At 45.8% G+C, this 25,833-nt stretch overlaps 1 protein-coding gene across 1 annotated transcript in view; it reads right to left on the bottom strand.

Annotated features, from left to right (window-relative positions):
• ALK (ALK receptor tyrosine kinase) overlaps positions 1-25,833 on the bottom strand; it is a 746,236-nt gene that overhangs the window by 114,149 nt on the left and 606,254 nt on the right. Inside the window, exons 6-7 of the mRNA XM_055541746.1 lie at positions 8,754-8,885; positions 457-588 (exon numbers count right to left, since the gene is read on the bottom strand). Of these exons, the coding sequence (XP_055397721.1) occupies positions 457-588; positions 8,754-8,885 (264 nt within the window). The remainder of the gene's footprint in view (positions 1-456; positions 589-8,753; positions 8,886-25,833) is intronic.

The following is a 25,833-nucleotide window of genomic DNA, read 5'->3' as shown; positions in this document are numbered from 1 at the left end:
ATAAAGTCTCCCACCTCTCTGCAGGATGGAGGGGGTCTCTCTCCCCTCCCCTCTGCTCCCCTGTGTTTACTTGCTCCAGCTGGAGTCCCTTGTACAAAATTCCTCTCTTTCCAAGCAAAGATTGTGCAATAAGGAAAAATAAGTTTTCCTTATTTCTCAGTGAGTTCTGTGCCTAATACACAGTAGGTTTCAATAAACTTGTCAAATTATTATTATTGTTATTGTTGTTCTTATTTTTTAGCTAATCTTTTATCAAAGTTCTCATTTTAAGGATCAAAGGATCAAAAGGTAACATCAGTCTTGGCTTGATTTAATCACTCTAATGCCCAAGGGGGTCTGAAGAAATTGTGTGGGCGTACCCCAGGGCAGAGGCGGGGAGGTCCAGTGGCTCAGGGTGGTGCCCCATTTCTGTTGTGTGGCCAGGTAGGCACCAGGGAAGGGAAGAGAGGGTGGTACCTTGGTGGTCTTGGAATCCGGCATCCTTTAGGGTCCGGACTTGCCATTGGGGTGTGTGGGGTGATGGTGAGCTTTGGGTCCAGCCGCAGAAGCCATCCTCGAAGTCGCAGTAAAAACCAGCAGGGAGTTTACCTGCAGGGAGAGCACAGGGGCACGGTCATTGCCGGGACTGCTAAACCCAAAACATCAAGTAAAATTAGCCAGGCATGACCATTCTCTTTAATAACAGCTCCCTAACCAGACCCACAATGTCTAATGCTGCTCATAGTGAAGAGAAGCCTAATCTCTAACTTGTACATGTGCTGGTTTCCTGTTTTATGATCTGAAAATAATAACTTCACAGCATGGGGTATTGTTAACCCAGCTTTATATATGAGAAAGCAGAGGCTCTGCGATGTTAAGCAACTTGACCAAGGTCACAGAGTCAACAAGTAACCCAGCTGGGATTTGAACCCAGCTCTTCTGCCTTATTTGGAGAAGGCAATGGCAACCCACTCCAGTACTCTTGCATGGAAAAATCCCATGGACGGAGGAGCCTGGTAGGCTGCAGTCCATGGGGTCACGAAGAGTCGGACACGACTGAGTGACCTCACTTTCAGCTTTCACTTTCATGCATTGGAGAAGGAAATGGCACCTCACTCCAGTGTTCTTGCCTGGAAACTCCCAGGGACAGTGGAGCCTGGTGGGCTGCTGTCTATGGGGTCACACAGAGTCGGACATGACTGAAGTGACTTAGCAGCAGCAGCTTGTGCTTTATTTATTTATTTATTTTTGGCTGTGTTGGGTCCTTGCTGCTGCACACAGGCTTTCTCTAATTGTGGAGAGCAGGGGTTACTCCTCGTTGCAGTGGTTGGGTTTCTCATTGTGGTGGCTTCTCCTGTTGCCGAGTACAGGCTAGAGGGCATACGGGCTTCAGTAATTGCAGCACACAGGCTCACTTGCCCCACAGCATGTGGGATCTTCCTGGACCAGGAATCAAACCTGTGTCCCTGGCATTGGCAGGTGGATTCTTAACCCCCAGATCACCAGGGAAGTCCCTCTTCTGCTTTTAAATTCTGTGCTCTTCACACAGATCCACCATGAACAGGACCCTAGAAAGCCACTGTGTGTGTGTGTGTGTGTGTGTGTGTGTATCACTGAAGTACGATTCCAGTGATCGGCACAATGATAAGACTGGTGGTAGCAGTGGTAGTGTTGGTTGGGAGGTGGTTGCTTTGGGTCCCTCAAATCACCTCTGTCTGCAGAGACACACACTGCTCAAAACTATCTGTTTGTTTCCCTTTGTTTCCCAATCCCCTTGCAGTTAAGTGAAGGCCCATGGCTGGTTCTGGCCAACGACATGTGAGTGGAAGTGATGTGCATCTCCTCTGGAGTGAGGCTGTGAAAAGCCCTGGTGTAGATTTCAGTCTCTCTCTTCTCCTGCTGAAGTGACCGAGGAGAATTCTCATTCCTGGGAGCGCTGCTGCAGGAAGATGGCGCTTCTGCCAGCAGGAGAGATCCTGTGGGGTAGAGGCCCCTTCCCCCAACCCTCAGTGGACAGGAAGAACCGTAAATGTTATGTTAAGCCACTGGAATCTGGGGATGGTTTATTACTGCAGCATAACCTAGCCTATCCTGACTAAGCAACCCCAGCCCCTGGGGCCTCTTTATATCATCTGTTGGCTCAGCATAAACGGTCCTGTTAGCACTTCTCTCCATATCAGCCCGACCTCAGGTCCCATTAAATAGGCCACCGTCAGTTCTAGAGACCATATATTTCCCCACGGCCCACGGAGGACAGAAGCAGAGGGGTAGAGAGAGCTCCCTTGCTTCAGCTCGCTCATAGCATGGCTGGAAGCCTCTCAGCCCTGAGGAGCTAGTGGGTTTTGCAGACTACCCCAATGGTGCCCAACAGCCCCGGCCAGGCCTGTCTCCACACGGGAGCTCTTGAGCAGGGCCCAGCACCTCCAGTGTCCTTTCTTTGTCTCAGCCTTCTTGGCAGCAGCAGGCTGACAACAAGGGCCCTAACACTTCCTGGCTGTGACAGCACCTTGGTGAATTATTACTCATTTCCCCCTGATTCTCTGTGCATTTCACACAGAGGCAGAATTATAAATTAAAACAGGCTGTCACTGACTCTGAGCATCTCTTCCCATTTATACCCCCCTGAAGAAACCATCCCCAGCCCCAGCCCCACATGTTCCTCTGATTAAAAATCCAAAAGCAAAGGAGATCTTTCTATTTTATTTTTTATGCCCCCCTCAAGGAATTTCACATTCACTTCTTTAGCAAAAACTAACTGGTAGCTGGAAGCGACCTTCCAGAAAACGTCCTTCACACATGTGCTTAAACCAAGACCACAATGGAAAATTCCAGCAGGCAACGACAAGCTTCAGGTAGAAGGAAGGCACGGGGCTGAACTGGGTCCTGCACAGCGTATCGCCCCCTCCTCACTCTTCCAGGAAGTGGAGGCAGAGAACTTAGCCTGACTTATCGGTGTTGGTGTCTCATCAGCACCGGACACCTGCGCTCTGGTCCTAACTTCTCTGCTTTCTGCAAGTGACTTCAGACAAGTCACTTCCTTCCTCAGATCCCTCATCTGTAAAGTGGGGTAAGGTAGTGCATATTTCACAGGGCTGTTTTGAGGACAATGTAAGAGAGAGAGTATGGAAACATTCTGTAACCACAGCAGTAGTGGCATTATGAATCATCATTCATATCTAGGCAGGGAAACTCAACATCTGAAACTGCCAACACTGCCCTAGGGGCCAGAGATGAGTCCCTCAGCTCCTCTCTGGAAACGCCTGGGCCTTCCACTGAGACAGGAATGAGGAAAGCCATTGGCATTCTCCACCTTCTGGAAGCCCATTCTTGTCCTAACTTGGCATAGGACCCAGGGTGAGCTGAGGTCAGAAGCCCCTTTCTTTTTGGATGATTGAATAAAGGGAGACGAGATAGGCCAAAATAGGTCAAAGGGCAACTTATGTGACAACGAAAACCTTGAAGGGTGGGCAGGGGTGCTGAGAGGATTTCTACCGCTGTAAGAACATCAGAGCATGTGCTCAGCAAGGAGCCAGTCCTGAGGAAGATGGTGGGGTGGGTGCCAGCATCAAGCCCTTGGCGGATCAGGCCGGGGCGGGGAAATTGCTGCTAAGACCATTGCTGAGCAGTGTTGGCACCCTGCGTTGGATCTAAGGTGTTATGTTACCTCATCCATCACAAGCACCTACTCAGCGCCTGGCGTGTTGCAGGGCCTCAATACTTATTTGTTGAATGAAATGGGAGTTGGTCAATCTCAGGGTCAGGAAGGAGGAAATGACAACCCACTCCAGTATTCTTGCCCAGAGAATCCCATGGACAGAGGAGCCTGGCAGGCTATAGTCCATGAGGTTGCAAAGACTGAGGACACGATTGAGTGCTGACACTTTCACTTTCTTCAGTCCCCTAACTTTCTGCCACTTAGAATGTGGTCCAGGAGCCAGCCACACCTGCATCACCAGTGAAACTGTTAGCCGTGCAGAATCTCAGGTCTCCCCTCCCTTCCCCCACCTACTGAATCAGAATTTGCACTTTTAATGCTCTTCACATGACTCCCAGACACCTTAATGTCTGAAAGGCACTGCTGTAAGCCACCCTCTTCTTGGGCTGCAGCCAGGTACTTCGTTGGCTGGATGGCCAAATCAGCTCTGTGTGGGTCAGTCAGTCCCACAATATTCGGCAATTATGACACCTGATTCCACTCTAAGAGAGACAAATTGGTCGGGTCACAGAGATGTGACCTCAGCAGCAGCTGCAGGAGCTGCCAAGTATAAACTCCAGGCCAAACGACACTACTTCTTTTCCTTCCTGTGTGACAACTCTGTTAACATTTTTGATAAATATGTGTTATGCATTTCCTTGAAAATATAGAGTCAAGGGAAAAATGCTAGAAGAAATACATCAAAATATTATGGTTATCTCTGAATGTCTGAGAGGGAGGATTATGGGAGTTATTTCCTCCCATGTACTTTTTGATTTTCCAAATATTTTACAACCAACGTGTTTTATTTTAAAATAAAGAAATAAACCTAAAAAAAAAACCCAAACAAACTGTTTCGCCCGACGGGAAGAGTATCCCAATAAACAGAGATTATTGAGTACGTGGAGGGGGAGTGAGCTGCCTGCAACACTGAGCGAATCCATGACCCACCCAAGGAATGAAGGGGGGCAGCCTGAGGGACACTGCATGCCTTCAAGGCCATTGCTCAGGACACAGAGGGAACCTTGAAGACACCCTTCAATGGGTCACAGCATTCGGGGATGTAGACATGAACTGGCTATGTTTAATTAGAAAGAGGTGTATGGTATATGTGGAGAAGGCAATGGCAACCCACTCCAGTACTCTTGCCTGGAAAATCCCATTGGCAGAGGAGCCTGGTAGGCTGCCGTCCATGGTGTTGCTAAGAGTCGGACACGACTAAGCAACTTCACTTTCACTTTTCACTTTCATGCATTGGAGAAGGAAATGGCAACCCACTCCAGTGTTCTTGCCTGGAGAATCCCAGGGACGGGGGAGCCTGGTGGGCTGCCGTCTATGTGGTTGTACAGAGTCGGACACTGAAGCGACTTAGCAGCAGCAGCAGCAGCAGCAGTATGGTGTATGGTGGTGGGCTTGGAGGATGGGATGTGAATGGACACATTCCTGATTGGTTGGAGAAGTGCCGCCTCCATTTCAGGTCCCCAACTCGTCTCAGTCAGAAATGCCCCTCAAGCTTGAGCCTGATAATCTGAATGAAGCTTAGTGTGAGTGTGGGGAAAGTGTAGGGAGTTGAGGCTGGGAGTTGCCAGAATACAACCTACTTTTTCCCTCTGAATTTCAACCATGGTTGAACACCCTGGCTTAAGTTTAGTGACCCTCATGGGGACATCCCCAACAATCTTAAATGACTACTGCTCAGAGAATATGTTCCAACAGGTTCCAGACCACCTGGGAAGGACCAGATGAGGTCAAGAGCATTATCTTTAACGCATTGTGGACAACAGCACCTCAGCAAGCATCATGTTCCAATTCATATTACTGATGAGGAAACTGAAGCCTAGAGGGTGGAGACGAGTGATCTGAGTGACCCCTAGAAGAGCTCTGGACCTTCCCTGCCTTTTCCTGGCCTCTTCTTCCTGCGTGGATATGTGGTGAGAGTTGTGTTGGAAATTGCCGGAAACTTATGAAACTAGTGAGTCCAGCTTGCAGTGACTGAGAGCATGGGCTTTGAAGTTGGCCTGGATCTGAATCAGTGCTCAGCCACTGGCTAGCAGTCTGATGGACTCCAGGTTCCTCATCTGTAACATGGGCACAATAGCATTATTGCAATAGGACTGCTGTGAGGGTGAAATAAGTTAATGAGTGAAGAGTGTTCAGAGCAGCTCCTAGCATATAGAAAATTCTCAAAGTTAGTTGTTACTATGCCTATTGTTATTATCTTCATGGGGCTGGTTTCCAGAATCAACATTAGCCAGTGTGACGGGGAAAACAGCTTAAATGCTGAGAGAATAGGGGTGCCCATAAAAGAAAAAGGATATTTACCAAGAGTGCGACCAAGATCAGAGTGGCAAAAAGATCAGAATAACCCTCCTTCTAATTGGACTTTGCTTCTATCAACTGACTTCTGTAGCGAAGAGCTCGGTGGGGTGTTCTCCAGGATGGAGCGGTCATTCTGACAGCTGGTCAGAGCAACTTTTAAAGTCTGGCTGAAAAGGTTTCTGGGCTCCAGGTGCCCACCCTCCTTACTGGAAAAGGGCTGCCCTCAAGCTTGGAGTTGGCCCTGAAAACGCATTAATGGCAAGCCCCAAAATGGTGGGAAAGTGCCCTAAACCCACAGCAATGAGCTGGATCCCGCAGGTTCAAAGCTAATCATAGCTCTGTTCCTGACATGCTGCGTGACCCTAAACAAATCAATTACCTTCTCTGTGCTTTCATTTTCCCGGTTGTAAATCAGGGCATGGACTGCCTGACCTGTGTCCCAGCTGGGAAGTGGGTATCACAAACTTTAAAAAGGCCAAGGCAAAGTCACGCAGTTCAGAGGCACTGCTGGAAATACTACAGAGACACATAACTAGAGAGAGACACACATACAGGCTGGGTCCGGGGCAGCACGGGTGGGCCTGGCTTCCTGTTGGTCACTGTGTGTAGTGAGAGCTTGGAGAAAAAGCCAGGAGCACACCAGCGTGGAACAAGCCAAGGGCTTACCTGCAGCTCATTACCGGGTTTTATCTAAACCACTGAAAGTTTTGTATAAAAAGGAAGATTTTAAAATGGAAAAATGGATTTCTTTACTGTTTCACTTGAAAGGGAATATATAAAATCTTTTTTCTGTTAAGGGAAAAAATCTGTCCTCCAAATGACCTTAGGGACACTGTGAACTTCTTAGAGCTGTTTGGCAGGCAGGCCCCAGCGTCCTGGAGCCACTGTGTCTGAAGGGGCGCTGACTTGGCTGCCCAGGGCCCCACAGCACCCAGGCTGCTGTGTTCTTTCCCAACCATGATCGCCTTGTTTCACGCCCTGCCTGTGTGTTGGATTTTCAGCTCTCTGAAGACAGAGGCTGTGCTGTTCGTCTGTGCTCCAGGATCAAGTGCACTTTTTAGTTCACTTTACCTGTGTTCTGTAAGTGCTTGTGGTTTTCCTGGAAGAAATGTCTCAAGTGTTCACTTCTCCCCAGGCAGCTGCTGAGAACACCGTCTTCAAGTGGAGTGAGCACTGGGCTGGGAGTCAACTCCTCCCCTAACTCCCAGTGAGACCTCAGCAAGCTGTGTCCTCTGGGGAGCCCAGGCTCCCCAACTCCTGTATTCATTTTAATCAACAAGGAGTCAGTGAGCACGTATGCTGCACCAGGAATCATTTGAGATCTTGGTACGGGGAAGAGTAGCAGACCCACTCTGTCCACATCAGGGGAGAGAGGCATGGAAACCACCTTCAAGAAATGTAATGGATGCACCCCCACTAGAATGGCTAACATAAAAAAGGCAGACAACTGTAAGTGTTGATGAGGAAAAGGGGAAGCTGGAAACCCTTATACATTGTTGCTGGGAATGTAAGACGGTGTAGCCATTTTGGAAAACAGCTTGGAAGTTCCTCAAAATGTTAAATATGGAGTTATTATATGACCCAGCAAATCTATTCCTACGTAGGAAATCTCATTTCTAAGAGAAATGAAAACATCTGTCTACACAAACACTTGTATATGAATATTCACAACAGCCCAAAAGTGGAAACAACCCAAACGCTTATCCACTGATGAATGGATAAACAAAATATGGTACAGCAATACAATAAAACAGTTTCTGGAGATAAGAAGGAATCGAGTACTGACATGTTCTAAAACATGGATGGGCCTCAAAAACATTATGCTAAGTGAAAGAAGCTAATCACAAAAGACCACATATTATCCGATTCTGTTTGTATGAAATGCACATCTATAGAAACAGTAAGTAGATTAGTGGTTACTTAGGGCTAGCGGGAGCTGAGGAGGGAAGAGGGGGAGGAAGCTGAAGAGGGAGGGATTGGAGGGAATTGAGAGATTGCCAAGGGTTTCTTTTTGGAGTGATAAAAATGTGCTAAAATTAGATTGTGGTAATGGCTGCATAGTTGTGACTACACTTAAATTGTACACTTTAAACGAGTGAATTGTATGGTATGTAAATTATATCTCTCAAAAGATGTTAAAAAGTAATGAATATTATGCTGCATGGATGCGGGGCGGGGGTGGGGTTGCACGGAGGAAGAAGAATAAACTGTACTGGTTGGCCATGGTCAGAAGATGCTTTTCAGAGGGACTGACTTTTGAAGTGAGTCTTGAAAGAGCAGATGTGACTTAAGATGGGAAAGGGCATTCTGGGAAGGGAAAGGACACAAACAAAGCCAGGAAGGTGTGAGGGTGCTCGGAGGAGGTTTGATATGGCTGGAGCTGGGGTACATGGAAGGCTGTGAGGATAAGGGAGGCATGTGGGTGATGAAAGAAAGGCTTAAAAGGTGAAGGAGGTCTGGGCCTCGAAGGTTTCGCACGTCATGTTCGAGTTGGGCTGTATTCTGCACATTTTCTCTATACGTGAGAATGCTGAGAGCATAACATAAGATCTGGCTTGGTTCTTAATTATACGTTTTTTCTAGACCATGGGTCTTAGCTCCATCTTTTGAAGACTTGTGTAAATTTTGAAAGTTGCCACTGAGAGGACATAAGTGTCACGGGACATAAGGGAGGTTGCTCAAGCTTGCCTACCTCGGGTGGTGGGGGGAAGGAGGGGATGTGAGCACAGGGTGGGGTGGGTGGGGCAGCCCCACTACTCACGGCACAGCTGGCCCTCGTCTTCTCCCTGGGCACAGTCCCGGTGGAAGTCACAGGCCTGCCCCAGCTGAAGGACTGTCCCGTTCCAGCAAGTGAAGGAACTCTGCAAGGCCATCTTGGAGCCCGGAGATGATCCTGGAGCACACACAGAGACACAACCCTGGTCAGCTCAGCTGTCCCGCAGGAAGGCTGTTGAGAGGCATCCCTCCATACCATTCACATCTCATGGCCTGGGACAACCCCGGCTTCAGTCTGGCCCAAACCAGGGTTAAAAACAGGAGGCAGAGAGGAAGTCAGAGCCCTGACCCCAGAGACCCCTGGCTGTGATGTCAGTGGTAGAGCGGCCTGAGCTTTGAGCCATGCTCCCCCAACACTGTGGGGTCCTCCAATCTGTGGCTTTAGTGTGCCAGGTGGACAGCCTACAGGGCCACACAGCTGCCCTCTCCCTCTCATGGCAGGGGCTTGCTGGAGGTGGCCCTGGGCCCTCTTCCACAGGCTAGTCCCGGAAGGGCTCAGTTTGTCAGCTGATGGCAGATGACCTCTTGTCACTGTCAGATCGGCCCCCAGCCTAGCTGCACATTCTCAGTAGCTCTTGGGCATGGGCAACACACAGGCCCTGCTTCCTTTGGGAATCAGATCCAAACTCTACCTGTTCTTAAACGTCCTCTGTGATCTGGGTCCAAATTTCCTTTCCTGTCTCACCTCTCTTGGTCTCTCCCCACGACCCCTGGGCTCCAGATCCTCCTGGCCTTGGTTGGATGCAACCTGGCGCTAGAATATCCATTCCCAGAACATCTTCTCCACCAAGTTGCTTGAGCCTCTGTGTGTTCCCAGCCCTAGCCAGCGCCCAGTTCACAAAAACTATGAACATTGGTGACCTATCAGTGGCTGGCTGAATAATGCCTCCCCATCAACATCCATATCCCAACCCCCCAAACCTGGAAATATGTTATTTTATGTAACTTGTTGTGATCTTTAGATGGCAGGTTATCCTGATTATCCAGGTGGGCCCAATGTAATCACAGGGTTCTTATAAGATGGTGAGAAGATAGTCAAAGTGAGAAATAGACTTGATGATGGCAGCAAGATTTTGGAGTCATGGGAGGAAGAGGCTGAAGGTATTTAGGATAACAAGAAAAATTCTCCTTCACTTTTGCTTGGTGATTTCTAGTTTCCAAAGTATTTTTTTCTTATGCCTTATACATGCTCATGAAATACACTTAGGACCTTATTGCCCTCATTCTCAGTCCTACCAAAGAAAACATGAGCAAAATAAAATGCTTGTAAAGTCTTCCCCAGCCTATGAAACAAATGTAAGCCGTGTCCTGTTTTATTCACACCTTATGATTAGGCCTTGTTTCTCATCATGTGTTTTCATGAACACGCGCATGTTTCATACACCAGTTACTTGTCATTCCCCAAATAGCTTTTACTTTTACAGTTTCTTTTACTTTCCTTCATTTGAAAAATATATGCCTATTGTCTAAAGTTCAAAACCAGGGTAAAAATCAACAAAACAATGCTCAGAATCCCACTACCCAGAGGCCATAATTTTTAACATCCTGGTAGATTTCTCTTTTGTTTTTGGCCTGTGCTTTAAAAGTGTGTAGAGTTGTGTCATATGTGTAAATTGCTTAAATCAATTGAGGTTATATTGCAAGCTTTTTCTAGGGTTTAAAAATTCCCCATAAGAATACTTTTTAATGGCCACAATACTACGTGATATGTACCATAATTTATTTCAACATTATTCAATGATCAGATTGTTAGACTGTTTATAATAACACTTTGAAGAATATCTTTGAGCATGAATTTTTACCCGCCTTTCAGATTATTTTCATAGGATAGATTCCCAGAAGTGGAATTACTGAATCAAAGGGTATAAACATTTTAAAGGCCCTTGATACATATTGCCAAATTGCTTTCTAGAAGTTAATCCAATTTATACTCTCACCAGCTGTGTTCATACATGCATGCCCCTCTTACTACATCCTGGCCAGCTCTGAACATTATCGTGATTTTTAACTAAAAGTATTTCCCTGCTGTTTTATTTGTATTTCTTTGCTAGTGAGGGTGCATATTTTTTTCCACATGTTACTAGCTTTATCTTACTCTGATTTTTAGGGAATTGCCCACTTCCTTTTGCCAATTTACCTTTTAGGTTCTCCATGTTTTCCTACTGAACTGTATGAGATTATTAACAAGGATGTGAAATTATTTATCACATGCTTGGCATTTCCCCCCCCAGTATTTTATATGTATTTTCATTCGCTTATAATGCATCTTGATATCCAGGAGTTTTAAAATTTGTATGTAGTCCAAACCTACATATTTTCCTTGGTGTTTTCTTCTTCTTTTGTGTCTTAGAGTGTTTGTTCCGTGTGGGTTGGTAAGTAAGGTGTGGTTGGCTTTTGTAGTCTTTGAGTTGCTCTCTGACTGCAAGGTTGCCCTCTCATTAGTGATAAAGAACCCGCCTGCTAATGCAGGAGACATAAAAGATCCCTGGGTCAGGAAAAGCCCCTGGATGAAGGCACAACAACCCACTCCAGTATTCTTGCCTGGAGAACCCTATGGACAGAGGAGCCTGGCAGGCTTCAGTCCATAGGGTTGCACAGAGTTGGACATGACTGAAGTAACTTAGCATGCAACTAGCTGTTTGGATGCCTGTCTTCTTCACCAAACTGTAAGTGACTTGAAGGGAGGGATCAAGTCTTACTTCCATGAATCTACAACAGTGGCTTGTATAGAGATTTCCTCACCCCAATATTTGGGACTTGAACTATGGTATGTATTAACTATGGATGCGATCATCATGCCTGCTTTATATTGACAGTTGATAATACAAAGGTTCAGAGTGGTCACATGGCCTGCTGAGAGATTGGTGGAAACCCGCATTTTCACATCTTGATCTCTATCTTTTGCACCCTGTCTATGGGGTACCTCCACCAGGTGATGGGTGGTATGGAGGATGTGCTCAGGATGTATGTGTATCAAGGATGGTGATAATGGGTACAAAAGGGCAGGGAGTCAGTACCCTGTCCTTTACTCACAAACCCGGATGGAGGAGGGGTCCAGTCATGGGAGAGGGTGCTGCTTTCATTCTCTGGATGCCCTGGTGTTTTTTCTGGGTGCCCTGGTGTTTATCCCCAGGACCTCTCTGCTGCACAGCCACAGTCCAGAGAAGCCATCTCCTCCAGCCCTGCTTCTACCAACTCTTCCTCATTTCCTTTCCCCAGTTGGATACTTACAGACTCCCTGGCATAGCCTCCTCCATACCACAGGGAACTTTATGCTTGTGAGAGATTCAATTAGATGGACGCCTGGTACTCTGATCTCTACTGCCAGCCCAAACTCAAAACTAATGAGGCACAACAAAAACAACCGCTCTGTCTTTTCAAGTTCTTTTTTTATGGGGCCCATAAATTTCAAGGAGGAAAGTACCCTTGGTGAACAGTTTTAATCAAGGGCCCACGTTTCTGAAACAGCATCCTTTCTGTGGTTGTGAAATGATAATTCTGGCTTGTGGAATAGGGTAAACTGAGGCCCTGGATGGTCACAGCCTGCCCCAATGCAGCAAGGAAGGGACAGGGCCTGGAAAAGAATCCAACACCCTCTTCTTGAGGTCTTCCAGCCACAGGTTCTGGTGATTTATGGAAACCACTGAAACACCAAATGCCCTAATCACAGAAAGATTAGGGAGAGCTAAGATCAAGTCACTCCGGGGAGACTGATGCTGGGGTTTTTTGGTTAGTAAGGGTCTTCTCTATGGAAATTTATTTATTACCTTTGAGGAGGCAGTTCTTTCCAGAATAATAGTATAAGTCACTGGGCTTCCCAGGTGGCGCTAGTGGTGAAACTACCTGCCAATGCAGGAGACACAAGAGGTGCGGGTTTGATCCCTAGGTCAGGAAGATGCCCTTGGAGGAGGGCATGGCAAACCACTCCACTATTCTTGCCTGGAGAATCCCATGGACAGAGGAGCCTGGCAGACTACAGTCCATGGGGTCTCAAAGAGTCAGACATGACTGAAGCAGCTTAGCACACATACGTACATGGGTGTAGTAAGCCACCATCATTCCTTACCTTTGTACAGCACTGTAATAGCTTAGAATGTGCTTTCCCAATCCTTCTTTGTTTGAACCTCATAAAAAACTGGCAGAACATTTATTCGTATTTCCATTTGATTAATCAGAAGAATGAGGATTCAAGAGATTAAATAATGGAGAAAGAAACGCTATCTAAATAGCAAGGCAGTACAAAATCCAGCCAGTTATTTGCTAGGTGCTTTGCCTGAGGTCTCACAGGGAGTAAACCACAGGGAAGGCCCAGAACTTGGTCAGGTGACCTCAGATGGGGTTCTTCTCCCATCACTTGTGTTAGATCACCTTCTGAACCAGCACGCTGACTGCCCAGGGAATCACTTGGAAAGTTAGAAATACTGTTGATATTCGGGCCCCACATGGCCCAATGAAACCAGTATTTCTGGAGGACAGACTCTTGGTACCAGGGTATGAAAAGCTCCTGGGGGACTTCTCTAGTGGCCCAGTGGTTGAGAATCTGCCTGCCAATGCAGGGAACACAGGTTCAATCCCTGGTCCAGGAAGAGCATGGAGCAACTAAGCCCGTGCACCAAAACTACTGAGCCTGCGTTCTAGAGCCCGTGGCCCGCAACAAGAGAAACCGCCGCAAAGGGAAGAGTGTGCACGGCAATGAAGAGTAGCCCCTGCTGCCACAGCTAGAGAAAGCCTGTGTGCAGCAATGGACCCTGCACAGCCAAGAATAAAATAAATAGATAAATAAATAAATACAAGCTTCTGGAATGATCCTCATGAGTGTAGGGTTGAGGGCCACTTCCCTGAAGGGCTGGAGGATTTGGCCCTGAGCGCCTATGTGTCATGGGTGGGTCTTTTACCTCCATGGTTCTCCAATGCCCCCTGGTACAGTGAGGGAGTGGTCTCAGACCTAACCTCCAAGACCCCTTCCATCTTCAACATCCTGATTCTGGGGTTCTGAGCAGAGGTTGTTGGTAACTATCTGTTTAAAGGGTTGCTCGGATATAGTTCGTGCTGTCTTTATTAATGCTGACCACTTAAAGACTTCCTTGGAGCCTGCTGCCAAGTCACTCACCCAGCGAGCTTCCCCTGTTGTGTCCTGCCATCTCAGTCATCTGTCATTTCCATCTTGGAATATCTCTCCTGAAATAGCATGCCACACTTGCCTGCCTGTTTATCTTCTCTCTGGGTGAGGGAGAAACCAGTTCAGACTTGCACCTGAGATGCGTGTGGCCCCGGTTGGGTTACGTGAACCGCTGTTTGACACTGAGTGATTCACTGGGTTTGCTCACTGGGAATGATTCCTTCTCCCTAATTGCTCATTCAAAACAGAAACCCACACCTACGCCCCTCCTTCAATCGTGTCTCAGAGACTTCATGCTACAAAATCTACACAACTCTGCTAACTCAAATTTCTTTTTTAAACGAATGTCAAATTTTAGGGCACTTAATTAATTTTTAATTATGGTGATTTATGTGACATTAAAAAAGGCACAGTTGTATCAGCTTTTGGGCTGTCTCCCACCTACTTGCTCTTGCCTAACCGATGACACTCGTTAAAGGGGGAAAATTTGAGTGCTGCATCGGTGGAGGGGGAGTGCAGATCTTGCTCTTAAATGAAAGAGAAGCAGAAACTATGGTGGGAGGAGGCCAGCTTCTAGAGTGTGGGGAGATCAGGAGTGGGGCTGGAATCTGAGCCAGGCTCCCAGTGGAAACTTACTGTTTCCCAGGACGAGGAGAATCAGGTGTTCAAGGGTAAACAAGCCCAGAGACATGAAAATGGATGGTGACATGATGAGGATGTAGTCAAACAATGCGCACAGGCTAACAGCCGCCACCGCCACGCTGATGTTAATGGAGGTGTTGGAAGGCCTGGGAACTGTGTAAATTAAGCCTGGCAGAGACCAGTCCTGTTGAGGGCTTTGGCCTCATAAATTGTAGTGCAGACAACCTCATTAAAGAACTGGCATCTTCGGTTCCTACTCAAAATGTAAATTGGTGTGGAGAGGGCCTGGCTTCAGAGGCCAAGAGGGTGGGATGAGGAAATGCTGTGCTAGGAGTCAGGAGAGCTGGTTCGAGGACTTGTCTTGCCACTAGTAAGACTCATGGGAGCATGAGCCGGTCACTCTTCTGGGCCTCAGTTTCCTTGTTTGTAGACTGTCCACAGCCAGTCACTCACATTTACCACGGGCTAGTTGTGTTCGCAGACTCTCTGCATCAAAGTCACACTGAGCTTGGTAATCATGCTACTTCTGGGCCTCGCTGCAGACCTACAGGGTCCAAAGATCTCAGAGCGGGGCTCTGGATCCAGCATGTTCCACAAGCCCCGTGGGGGACAATTAGGTACACCAAAATCTGAGACCTCTAGTGCTCAGAAGGTTAACTGATCTTTAGCTCCTTCGCTCCTTGGAAGAATCTCAAGCCTTCCAGCACCACCCCTCTCTCACGGTGACAATTCCTTCCTTGATGCAGGGCTCTCATTTCTGTTTTGACTCCAGCAGACCCGAGGCGCCACTATGTTCAGTTTGTGCTGACGAGACCCCTAAGGGGCAGAGACTAGGTTCCAAGTGCAAGGAGGTTCCACTCTCCTCTTCTACTAGCTGGTGGTGTGAACTCAGACATATCCTCACAGGCTTCTCTCTTCTATAAATCAGGGAGGCTGTCTAATATACAGGATTTTTGTGAGGATCAAATGACGTTGGGTTTCTTAGGAGCTAAAGAGCATCCCAAAGAGTTTGGGAGAATTGGCCATGGAGGTTGGGTAGAAAGTTGTCAATGAAGGGGTTGACCAGGCCAAATTTTGGAGGCAGACAGTACCTCTGGAGATCCCTTATGCCTGATGTGTTAGTTGCTCAGTTGTGTCGGACTCTTTGCAACCCCATGGACTGTAGCCTTCCAGGCTTTTCCATCAATGGGATTTTCCAGGCAAGAATACTGGAGTGGGTTGCTATTTCCTTCTCCAGGGGATCTTCCTGACCCAGGGATTGAAGCCAGGTCTCCTGCACTGCAGAAAGACTCTTTACCATCTAAGCCACCAGGGAAGCCCTCATGTCCCAAGAGAAGATGAAACCCTTTCAGCAAAGCAAAGGTGCAAACAAACCCAATAGTAATTTGTGACATAAATAATAGCTATGAAGAGTAATTGCAAGGAAGAATTTCTAAGATTATCTGTCTCTAGTGTCACCTCCACCACCAGAGTTAGTTTTCTGAGCCCAGCTCCCTTTAGGTCCTAATCCTAAACCTTCACTGGTTTCTATGACCTTCAGTTCAAACTGAGCCTTTGCACACCCAGCTCAGCCCACTTTCCCAGCCTCACTGTGTGGTTTGCATCTTTAGCTGAAGACCATGACTTGCAGTTTCTTGAACATGCAGCCATGGCTACAGCCTTTGTGTAACCCAATTTGGTGGGCTAGATTCACCTTCTCCATCTGAGCAATTCCTTCTAACTCAGATGTCACTTTCCCTGACTGCTTGTTCTTCTCCCTTGAAGAAAGATGTATACCTCCCTCTGCGGTTCTCTGGTAATCACTATACACCTTTAATGGTGAACTCATCTTCCCCATTGGTGATTATGTTTGCATTGCTAACTTCTCCCACTAAATTCTAAATTCGTTGAGGCAGGGGGTCTGTCTTATTTTATCTCCTGGAGAGTGCCTGGCACACAGTAAGTGCTAATAAATGTATGCAGAAGAAGTGCAAAATAGATCACTAAGTTTAAGTAGAAAAATGGGATGAGGTAGAATTTCCTGGCATTCTGGAAATTACTAGTTCCTTTAGGTTGCACTGTAGCAATTCCATACACACATCTTCTCCTCTCAGCCGAAATCCCATGCAAGCTTTGGATTAGTGAACAATGTTCAGAGATTCTACTAAGAGCCTGGGGTTAGGGTAGTGAACAGAAGGTGACATGGGTGACCTGGTTTGATGGGTAGGCCATGGGAACCTTCTCTGGGGAGGAGATATTCGAGCTGATACTGAAGGAGAAGAGAAGTCAGTCAGCCATGTGGAAAGCTGCAGAGGAGCAGGAACTGCATTGCTGGGAGTGGGAAATGATACTAATGATCTAGAAGCAGAGCAAAGGCCAGTGTGGCACAAAAGGATCACAAGGGCCAGGAGGGTCATGAAGAGTGGATGGGAAGGGAGGCAGAGGCCCAGTCAGGCAAGATCTTGCAGGCTGTGGGAAGGGGTGTGAATTTTGCTTAAGGAGTATAGACAAGAGACTGAAAATAACTTGATTTCCAAAAAGGTTGTTCTGAGCAATTTAGGGGCTTCCCTAGTGGACCACAGCCTTGTCTGACTCAGTGAAACTATGAGCCATGCCGTGTAGGGCCACCCAAGATGGATGGGTCATGGTGGAGAGTTCTGACAAAATGTGGTCCACTGGAGAAGGAAATGGCAAACCACTTCAGTATTCCTGTCTTGAGAACCCCATGAACAGTATGAAAAGGCAAAAGATAGGACACTGAAAGATGAACTCCCCAGGTCAGGAGGTGCCCAATATGCTACTGGAGATCAGTGGAGAAATAGCTCCAGAAAGAATGAAGAGATGGAGCCAAAGCAAAAACAACACCCAGCTGTGGATGTGACTGGTGATGGAAGCAAGGTCTGATGCTGTAAAGAGCAATATTGCATAGGAACCTGGAATGTTAGGTCCATGAATCAAGGCAAATTGGAAGTGATCAAATAGGAGATGGCAAGAGTCAATGTTGACATTTTAGGAATCAGCGAACTAAAATGGACTGGAATGGGTGAATTTAACTCAGATGACCATTATATCTACTACTGTGGGCAAGAATCCCTTAGAAGAAATGAGTAGCCATCATAGTCAACAAAAGAGTCCGAAATGCAGTACTTGGATGCAGTTTCAAAAATGACAGAATGATCTCTGTTCGTTTCCAAGGCAAACATTCAATATCACAGTAATTCAAGTCTATGCCCCAACCAGTAACGCTGAAGAAACTGAAGCTGAACAGTTCTATGAAGAGCTACAAGACCTTCTAGAATTAACACCCCCAAAAGATGTCCTTTTCATTATAGGAGACTGGAATGCAAAAGTAGGAAGTCAAGAAGCACCTGGAGTAACAGGCAAATTTTGCCTTGGAGTACAGAATGAAGCAGGGCAAAGGCTAATAGAGTTCTGCCAAGAGATTGCACTGGTCATAGCAAACACCCTCTTCCAACAGCATAAGAGAAGACTCTACACATGGACATCACCAGATAGTCAACATCGAAATCAGACTGATTATATTCTTTGCAGCCAAAGACGGAGAAGCTCTTTATAGTCAGCAAAAACAAGACCGGGAGCTGACTGTGGCTCAGATCATGAACTCCTCACTGCCAAATTCAGACTTAAATTGAAGAAAGTAGGGAAAACCACTAGACGATTCAGGTATGACCTAAATCAAACCCCTAACGATTATACAGTAGAAGTGAGAAATAGATTTAGGGGACTAGATTTGATAGACAGAGTGCCTGATAAACTATTGACAGAGGTTCGTGACATTGTACAGGAGACAGGGATCAAGACCATCCCCAAGAAAAAGAAATGCAAAAAAGCAAAATGGCTGTCTGAGGAGGCCTTACAAATAGCTGTGAAAAGAAGAGAAGCAAAAAGCAAAGGAGAAAAGGAAAGACATACCCATTTGAATGCAGAATTCCAAAGAATAGCAAGGAGAGATAAGAAAGCCTTCCTCAGTAATCAGCGCAAAGAAATAGCGGAAAATAATAGAATGGGGAAGACTAGAGATCTCTTCAAGAAAATCAGAGATACCGACGGAATATTTCATGCAAAGATGGGCTCAATAATGGACAGAAATAGTATGGACCTAACAGAAGCAGAAGATATTAAGAAAAGGTGGCAAGAATACACAGAACTATACAAAAAAGATCTTCATGACCCAGAAAATCATGATGGTGTGATCACTCACCTAGAGCCAGACATCCTGGAGTGTGAAGTCAAGTGGGCCTTACAAAGCATCACTATGAACAAAGCTAGTGGAGGGGATGGAATTCCAGTTAAGCTGTTTCAAATCCTAAAATACGATGCTGTGAAAGTGCTGCACTCAATATGTCAGCAAATTTGGAAAACTCAGCAGTGGCCACAGGACTGGAAAAGGTCAGTTTTCATTCCAATCCCAAAGAAAGTCAATGCCAAAGAATGTTCAAACTACTGCACAATTGCATTCATCTTACACACTAGTAAAGTAATGCTCAAAATTCTCCATGCCAGGCTTCAGCAATACGTGAACTGTGAACTTCCAGATGTTCAAGCTGGTTTTAGAAAAGGCAGAGGAACCAGAGATCAAATTGCCAACATCTGCTGGATCATTGAAAAAGCAAGAAATTTCAGAAAAACATTTTTTTCTGTTTTATTGACTATGCCAAAGCTTTTGACTGTGTGGATCACAATAAACTGTAGAAAATTCTTCAAGAGATGGGAATACCAGACCACCTGACCTGCCTCTTGAGAAATCAGTATGCAGGTCAGGAAGCAACAGTTAGAACTGGACATGGAATAATAGACTGGTTCTAAATAGCAAAAGGAGTATGTCAAGGCTGTATATTGTCACCGTGCTTATTTAACTTATATGCAGAGTACATCATGAGAAATGCTGGGCTGGATGAAGCACAAGCTGGAATCAAGATTTCTGGGAGAAATATCAATAACCTCAGATAAGCAGATGACACCACCCTTAGCAGAAAGTGAAGAAGAACTAAAGAGCTTCTTGATGAAATTGAAAGAGGAGAGTGAAAAAGTTGGCTTAAAGCTCAACATTCAGAAAACTAAGATCATGGCATCCAGTCCCATGACTTCATGGCAAATAGATAGAGAAACAGTGGAAACAGTGGCAGACTTTACTTTTTGGGAGCTCCAAAATCACTGCAGATGGTGATTGCAGCCAGGAAATTAAAAGACGTGCTTACTCCTTGGAAGAAAAGTTATGACCAACCTAGGTAGCATATTGAAAAGCAGAGACATTACTTTGCCCACAGAGATCCATCTAGTCAAGGGTATGGTTTTTCCAGTAGCCATGTATGGATGTGAGAGTTGGACTATAAAGAAAGCTGAGCACCGAAGAATTGATGCTTTTGAACTGTGGTGTTGGAGAAGGCTCTTGATTGTCCCTTGGATTGCAAGGAGATGCACACGATCCATCCTAATGGAGATCAGTCCTGAGTGTTCCTTCATTGGAAGGACTGATGCTGAAGCTGAAACTCCAGTACTTTGGCCACCTGATGCGAAGAGCTGACTCATTGGAAAAGACCTTGATTCTGGGAAAGACTGAAGGCGAGAGGAGAAGGGACGACAGAGGATGAGGTGGTTGGATGGTATCACCAACTCAATGGACATGAGTTTGAGTAAACTCTGGGAGTTGGTGATGGACAGTGAGGCCTGGCATGCTGCAGTCCATGGGTCACAAAGAGTCGGACATGATTGAGTGACCGAACTGAACTGAACTAGTGGTTCAATTGGTAAAGAATCTGCCTGCAATGGAGGAGATCCAGGTTCAACCCCCAGGTTGGGAAGATCAATTTAGGGAGAATGGATTACAGAGGGCAATAGAAGTGGGAAAACGAGTTCATAGATCATTGTATCTGCCTGAGTAAGAGATGAAGGCACCTTGCAGGAGCCTGGTGATGGTGGAGATGGAGAGGAGTGAGTGATGGATTTTGTGTCTGAGATGACACTGACAGAACAGGCTGGTGGCGAGGATGGTGCTCGGGTGAAACCATGGCTGCCAGTTGACATGACAGAACCACTGAGAGTTTGTTTCAAAATCCAAGTTCCTCAAAGCCAGTCTTCGTATAAAGTTATGAAGAACCACAAGGATGCCTATGGGCCATCAGTGGGTTGCAGTATGTCTCATTTTTGCAGTTGAGCTCTCCAAAGAAATTAAAAATTTTCTTATCTCTTTGTGGCCTCAATATCCCTTGATTTCGTTGCATAGTCCTCTTCCCAAGGTTTCTCTATGCCACATTTATCTTCATTGCTTTGCTGAAAAGACACAGCAGTAATTTTATTTTTAATGTTATAAATGACCTCTGTGCACATTTACCATTAATCTCCCTGGAGAGTGATGACATTTAACCAATCTGCACCATAGCTCCCTATAAACTATGTCATTTTCTCCTCTTGCTTGTTCAGTAAACAATGAACAATCCCGGTTGCACCTTGGAGAATTAATACTAATCATTAACAAATCACAGCTGCAACTGAGCCCCCTGGAGGGACTATGCAGAGTATGCGGTGGAGAAGGCTGCATGGAATGGAAGGCGAGCCGGGATCATTGAGACTGGAGGAGCAGAGACAGGAGTGCTGATTATGGGGAGTGGCCCTGTGAGGCACCTCCATGGAAGGAAGTCGGGTAGACTTGGCTTCCTGAAGACAGATGGGAGGTCATCTTCCCTCCATTCCATCTATGGAAGCCATGGTGTGAAGGATGACTGCTTGAAGAGACAAGGTAGTCTTGAGTGCTGATGCAGAAATCAATCACAGTGAGATTAACAACCTCACTGTTTACTGGGTGCTTAGCTTTTTCTAGGGACTATATTACAGGCTTTATATGCAGTGATTTATTTAGACCTTACAGCAACTCTATGATAGTTATTAGCTCCATTTCACTGAGAAGGAAACTGGGACCCACAGTCACGGAGACAGATGTTAAGTCTACCTGACTCTGAATGAAGCCCACGCTCTTAATCAAGATGCTAGACCCACCAGGTGGAAAAGGCCTTGTTAGAAGCCCAGGAATAAACAAGGGGGAGGCTGGTGAACTGCAAATCAGTGGAGTGCCAGACAGAAAATGAGCAGCAGTCTGGAGAGAGAGAGAGAGAGAGAGAGAGAGAGAGAGACCCTGGTCTTGGGAATGTGGAAGGATGGAGAGTGAGACTGCTTGGGGCTCTGGACTGGATTCTAGCCCCTCAAATGTTGGTAAAATATTTTTAGGGGTGTGATGCACCAGGTAGGGGCTAAGGCAGGGTCCAGACAAAGGGGAACAAGATTGGACTTGAATATCAGAATTCATAGTTTATCCCCTGGGCTGGGCAAAAATCCCATCTCTATCAGATAGTTACAGAAAAGTACTTGTTAAACCGCTGTGCTAGCAAATGATTCAAGTTTTATATTTATTATTACCTGACATTCATATAGGCTCTCACCAAAGTCTCAAGAGGCTCACTTCTCTCCTCTCTTGTCTTTATGAAATGTTACCTTCTCAGTGAGAAGCTAACCTGGTGATCTTATGTAAACTTTCTCCCCTGACGTCACCCTAGACATTCCCTGTCTCCCTTCCTTGCTGTATTGTTTCTCCTACAACTGGGCAATATACGCTTTCCCTATTAGTTTTATTGATAGTCCTTCTCCTCCACTAGCATTACAGGGATGGAGAGCTTAGTCTGTGTTTTCACTGCTGAATTCCCAGTTCCTTGAACAGTGCTCAGCATAGAGTGGGCTCTCAATATGTCTGTTAAAAGAATAGGTACATATGCTCTTTAAAAAATTTTTTTATTTATTTTAATTGGTGGCTAATTACAATATTGTGCTGGTTTTTTGTCATACATTGACATGCATCAATTGGGGTGGGGAGGGAGGTGGGAGAGGTGTTCAGGATGGGGGGACACATGTACACATATGCTCTTTAATAAGTAATTTTGGGCAGTGGTTTCAGAAGCAGGATTTATGTTTTATTCATGATTTAAAACTGGTAGTTCTGAGAAAAGGCATTTCACTGAGGAGAACTTTATGTAGTCCCAACTCCCATGGCTACATGTGTACATAGCTGGGATTTGTCCATATAAAAACCAAATCATGTAAGAGGCTTACTGCAGTGAATGAGGCCTTCTCTGTCTAAAGACCTTGCTCAGTGCTGCCAACCCAATTCAGGATGATGGCTGCATACTCACGTGTACAACAAAGCACTAACTGGGGAAGCGGGGGTGTTGATGAAGCTGCAACAGGCACGGGCTGCTGGGACCTTACTACACATGGAGGGAGGAAAGAAGTGCTGGCCCATCCACAGTAAGCAGTGAGAGGCTGAGAGCCTATCAGAAAGTATTTCTATTCCAGGCTCAAAGCTAAGAGGGAGGCTGGGACCAGGCCCCAAGCTATGAATGTTCAGTGGATGGGCTCCTTCTAGTCGGAGTCAAGTTGAAGTAAAGCTTTCCGGGAGGAAATGTGAAGAGCTTCTGGGTTACTCAGTTTGATAGGCAAAGAAAATCTGGAAAGCAGGGAGAGTCTTCTATGAAAAGATCAATGTCACTTGCTTTGGCTAGGAGTCAAGAATCTCTACATTTTTTTGTTCTTAATTCTTTTCTAAGACCCTTACATTGGGGTCTGACCTTCTTAGAACCACGAAATTGAGAGAAATATAGTGAAATAGGAAAGGTGGATGACAGGGAAGAAGGTTAAAAAAAATAATATGAAGACATGATATTCAATGGGTACCTACTATGCACCAGCCGTTGTGTGTGTGTGTGTGTGTGTGTGTGTGTGTGTTATCATTCACTTGATTTTTTGAATGGACATAACTGAAATATATAAGAAGATAAGTGATTTAGAATGGTTACTATAAAAAGTGGAAGATAGCAAGTGTTGATAGGATGTAGAGGAGAAATTGGAAAGCTGTGCACTGTTGGTAGGAATGTAAAATGTGTAGTCGATATGGAAAACAGTATGGTGGTTGCTCAAAAGATTAAACATATAATTACCATGTGATTCAGATATTCACATCTGGGTATATATCCAAAATAACTGAAAGCAAGGTTTGGAAGATGTACTTATATATACATGTTTATGGCAGTGTTATTCACAATAGCCAAAAGATGAAAGCAGCCCAAATGTTTATCAATAGATGAATGGATAAATCAAATGTGGTATGTACAAGCAATAGAATATTATTCAACCTGAAAAAGGAAGGCAATTCTGACACATGCTACAACATGGATGAAGCCTAAGGACATTACACTAAGTGAAACAAGTCAGTCACAAAAAGACAAATACTGTATGATTCCACTTATATGAGTTACCTAGAGTAGCCAGATTCATAGAAATTCAAATTCCACAAATAGTAGAATACTGGTTTCCAGGGGATGGTGAGAGGGGGAGAATGGGGAATTATTGCTTCATGGGTATAGAGTTTCAATTTTGCAATATGAAAAAGGATGAAAAGGTTCTGATAATTGGTTGCACAACCTGAATATTTTTAACACCACTGAACTGTACACTTAAAAAGGGTTTCATGTTATATGTTATTTTACCACAATTTAAAAAATGCAGAAGATGATTATGCTGGCCTTCCCAGGTATGAGTATCAGCCTATTGATTATGCCAGCCTTGAAGATAAGCCCTAATTAAGATGGCAGGATGGCAGGGCAAGAAGACATCAGTATGGCCTCATGAGAAAAACCCATTGCAGCAGCTGTCTGAGGAGTTTAGGTTTTTCTTCTTTCCTCTTTTTTAAATCCCCTTCCGTTTGGCTTCCAGTGGAATGTGCTGGTGTGTGAGGCAGTGGATGCAGCAAGAATACACTGGCCTGGCAGGGAGGAGGTCTCAGGTCTGCCTGTTGCTACCATGTACTAGCCGAGTGATGCTGGACAAGGTCTGTGCCCTCGTGGTCTCAGAGTCTGCTAACCTGCGAAGTGATGGGGCTGAACCAGGTGAGCTGTAGGGGGTTCCCTCCCCACTACCGTGGATCCAGGTCTTAGCAAACAGGGAATAGCAGAGAAGAGTTCGATATGTGGGAGGAGGGTGCAAGTTGTGGGGAGCAGGGGCCCTGGTAATAGTGACATATGTGAACGACAACTTGGAAAGCCTGTGGGGTGACTCCCAGGTCAGCTGGAGTCCTCTCAACCTGCACTCTTGCTATTAAATGTGAGGCCTGTCATGTGGAGGCTGCTGCAGGCCCAGCAGGTTCCCGGGCACACAGGGCTCCATTTCCACTTTTATGAGTATTTCCTGAACACTCAGGGGGTTTTCTGCCAGGTACTGTAAGTTTGAGAGTGAAGTTGCACCTAACAGAGTTTACAATTTTGTTTCAAGAAAATAGGTGAGAAAAGAAATGAGATTTGAAGGAAGAGATCTGTGAGGATACCTATAGGACTGTTCATGCCCACAGGTCTCAGGCAGACCTGCCAAGTCGCAGGGGCACAGACAGAAGTGTCCTCTCTCAGTTCAGAGAGTGTCCAGAGAAACAGCTCTGCTAGGGAACTCCTCAGAGTACAAGGACAACCCATTTTAGATGGACCCGATGGAAAGCCCATTTAAATTGTGTGACTGTCCTCAATCTCCACTGGTTTCTGTAATTTGCCAAGCATGTGGTCTGGAGACAGATGGACCAAATTTGTAGTTTTGGAGACAGATGGACCAAATTTGTGGTTTTGGACACAAATGGACCAAATTTGAATTCTGACTTCACCATGTGGTCTTGTACAAAGTACTCTATTGTCTTGAGCTTCGGCATTCATCTTGCAGGGTTATTTCAAGGTTTAGAAATACTATAAGTAAACGCCAGTGCCTGGTACATAGTAGGTGTTCAATAAATAGTAGATGATGCAGAAAACAGTCTACCCTCTTAAGGCCATCCTGTATGTTGGGACAAGTGAAAGTGAAAGTGGTAGTCGCCCAGTCATGTCCAATTCTTTGTGACCCCATGGACTGTAGCCCGCCAGGTTCCTCTGTCTGTGGAATTCTCCAGGCAAGAATACTGGAGTGGGTTGCCATTTCCTTCTCCAGGGGATTTTCCTGACCAGGGATTGAACCCAGGTCTCCCTCATTGCAGGCAGATTCTATACTGTCTGAAGCCAGTAAGCACCAGGGAAGCCCCATGTTGGGGCAAATATGTGGACAAATAGTTACCATCATGATTGTCATTATCTGATAAGAGATAAAATATGTGTACTGTAACAGTTTTAAAACTAGTCTGTAAATTCTTTAAGAATCCTCTTGAGAGGGTTCTTGGGAGGTGGGGATGTCGGTTTTCTCTTCTTGAACCCGGGCAGGTTTGTGACTGCTTGGACTAACTGCGTATGGTAGA

The sequence above is a fragment of the Bubalus kerabau genome, chromosome 11, assembly GCF_029407905.1.
Source record: "Bubalus kerabau isolate K-KA32 ecotype Philippines breed swamp buffalo chromosome 11, PCC_UOA_SB_1v2, whole genome shotgun sequence".
Lineage (NCBI taxonomy): Eukaryota > Metazoa > Chordata > Mammalia > Artiodactyla > Bovidae > Bubalus > Bubalus kerabau.
This window is presented reverse-complemented; position numbering and strand designations above follow the sequence as displayed.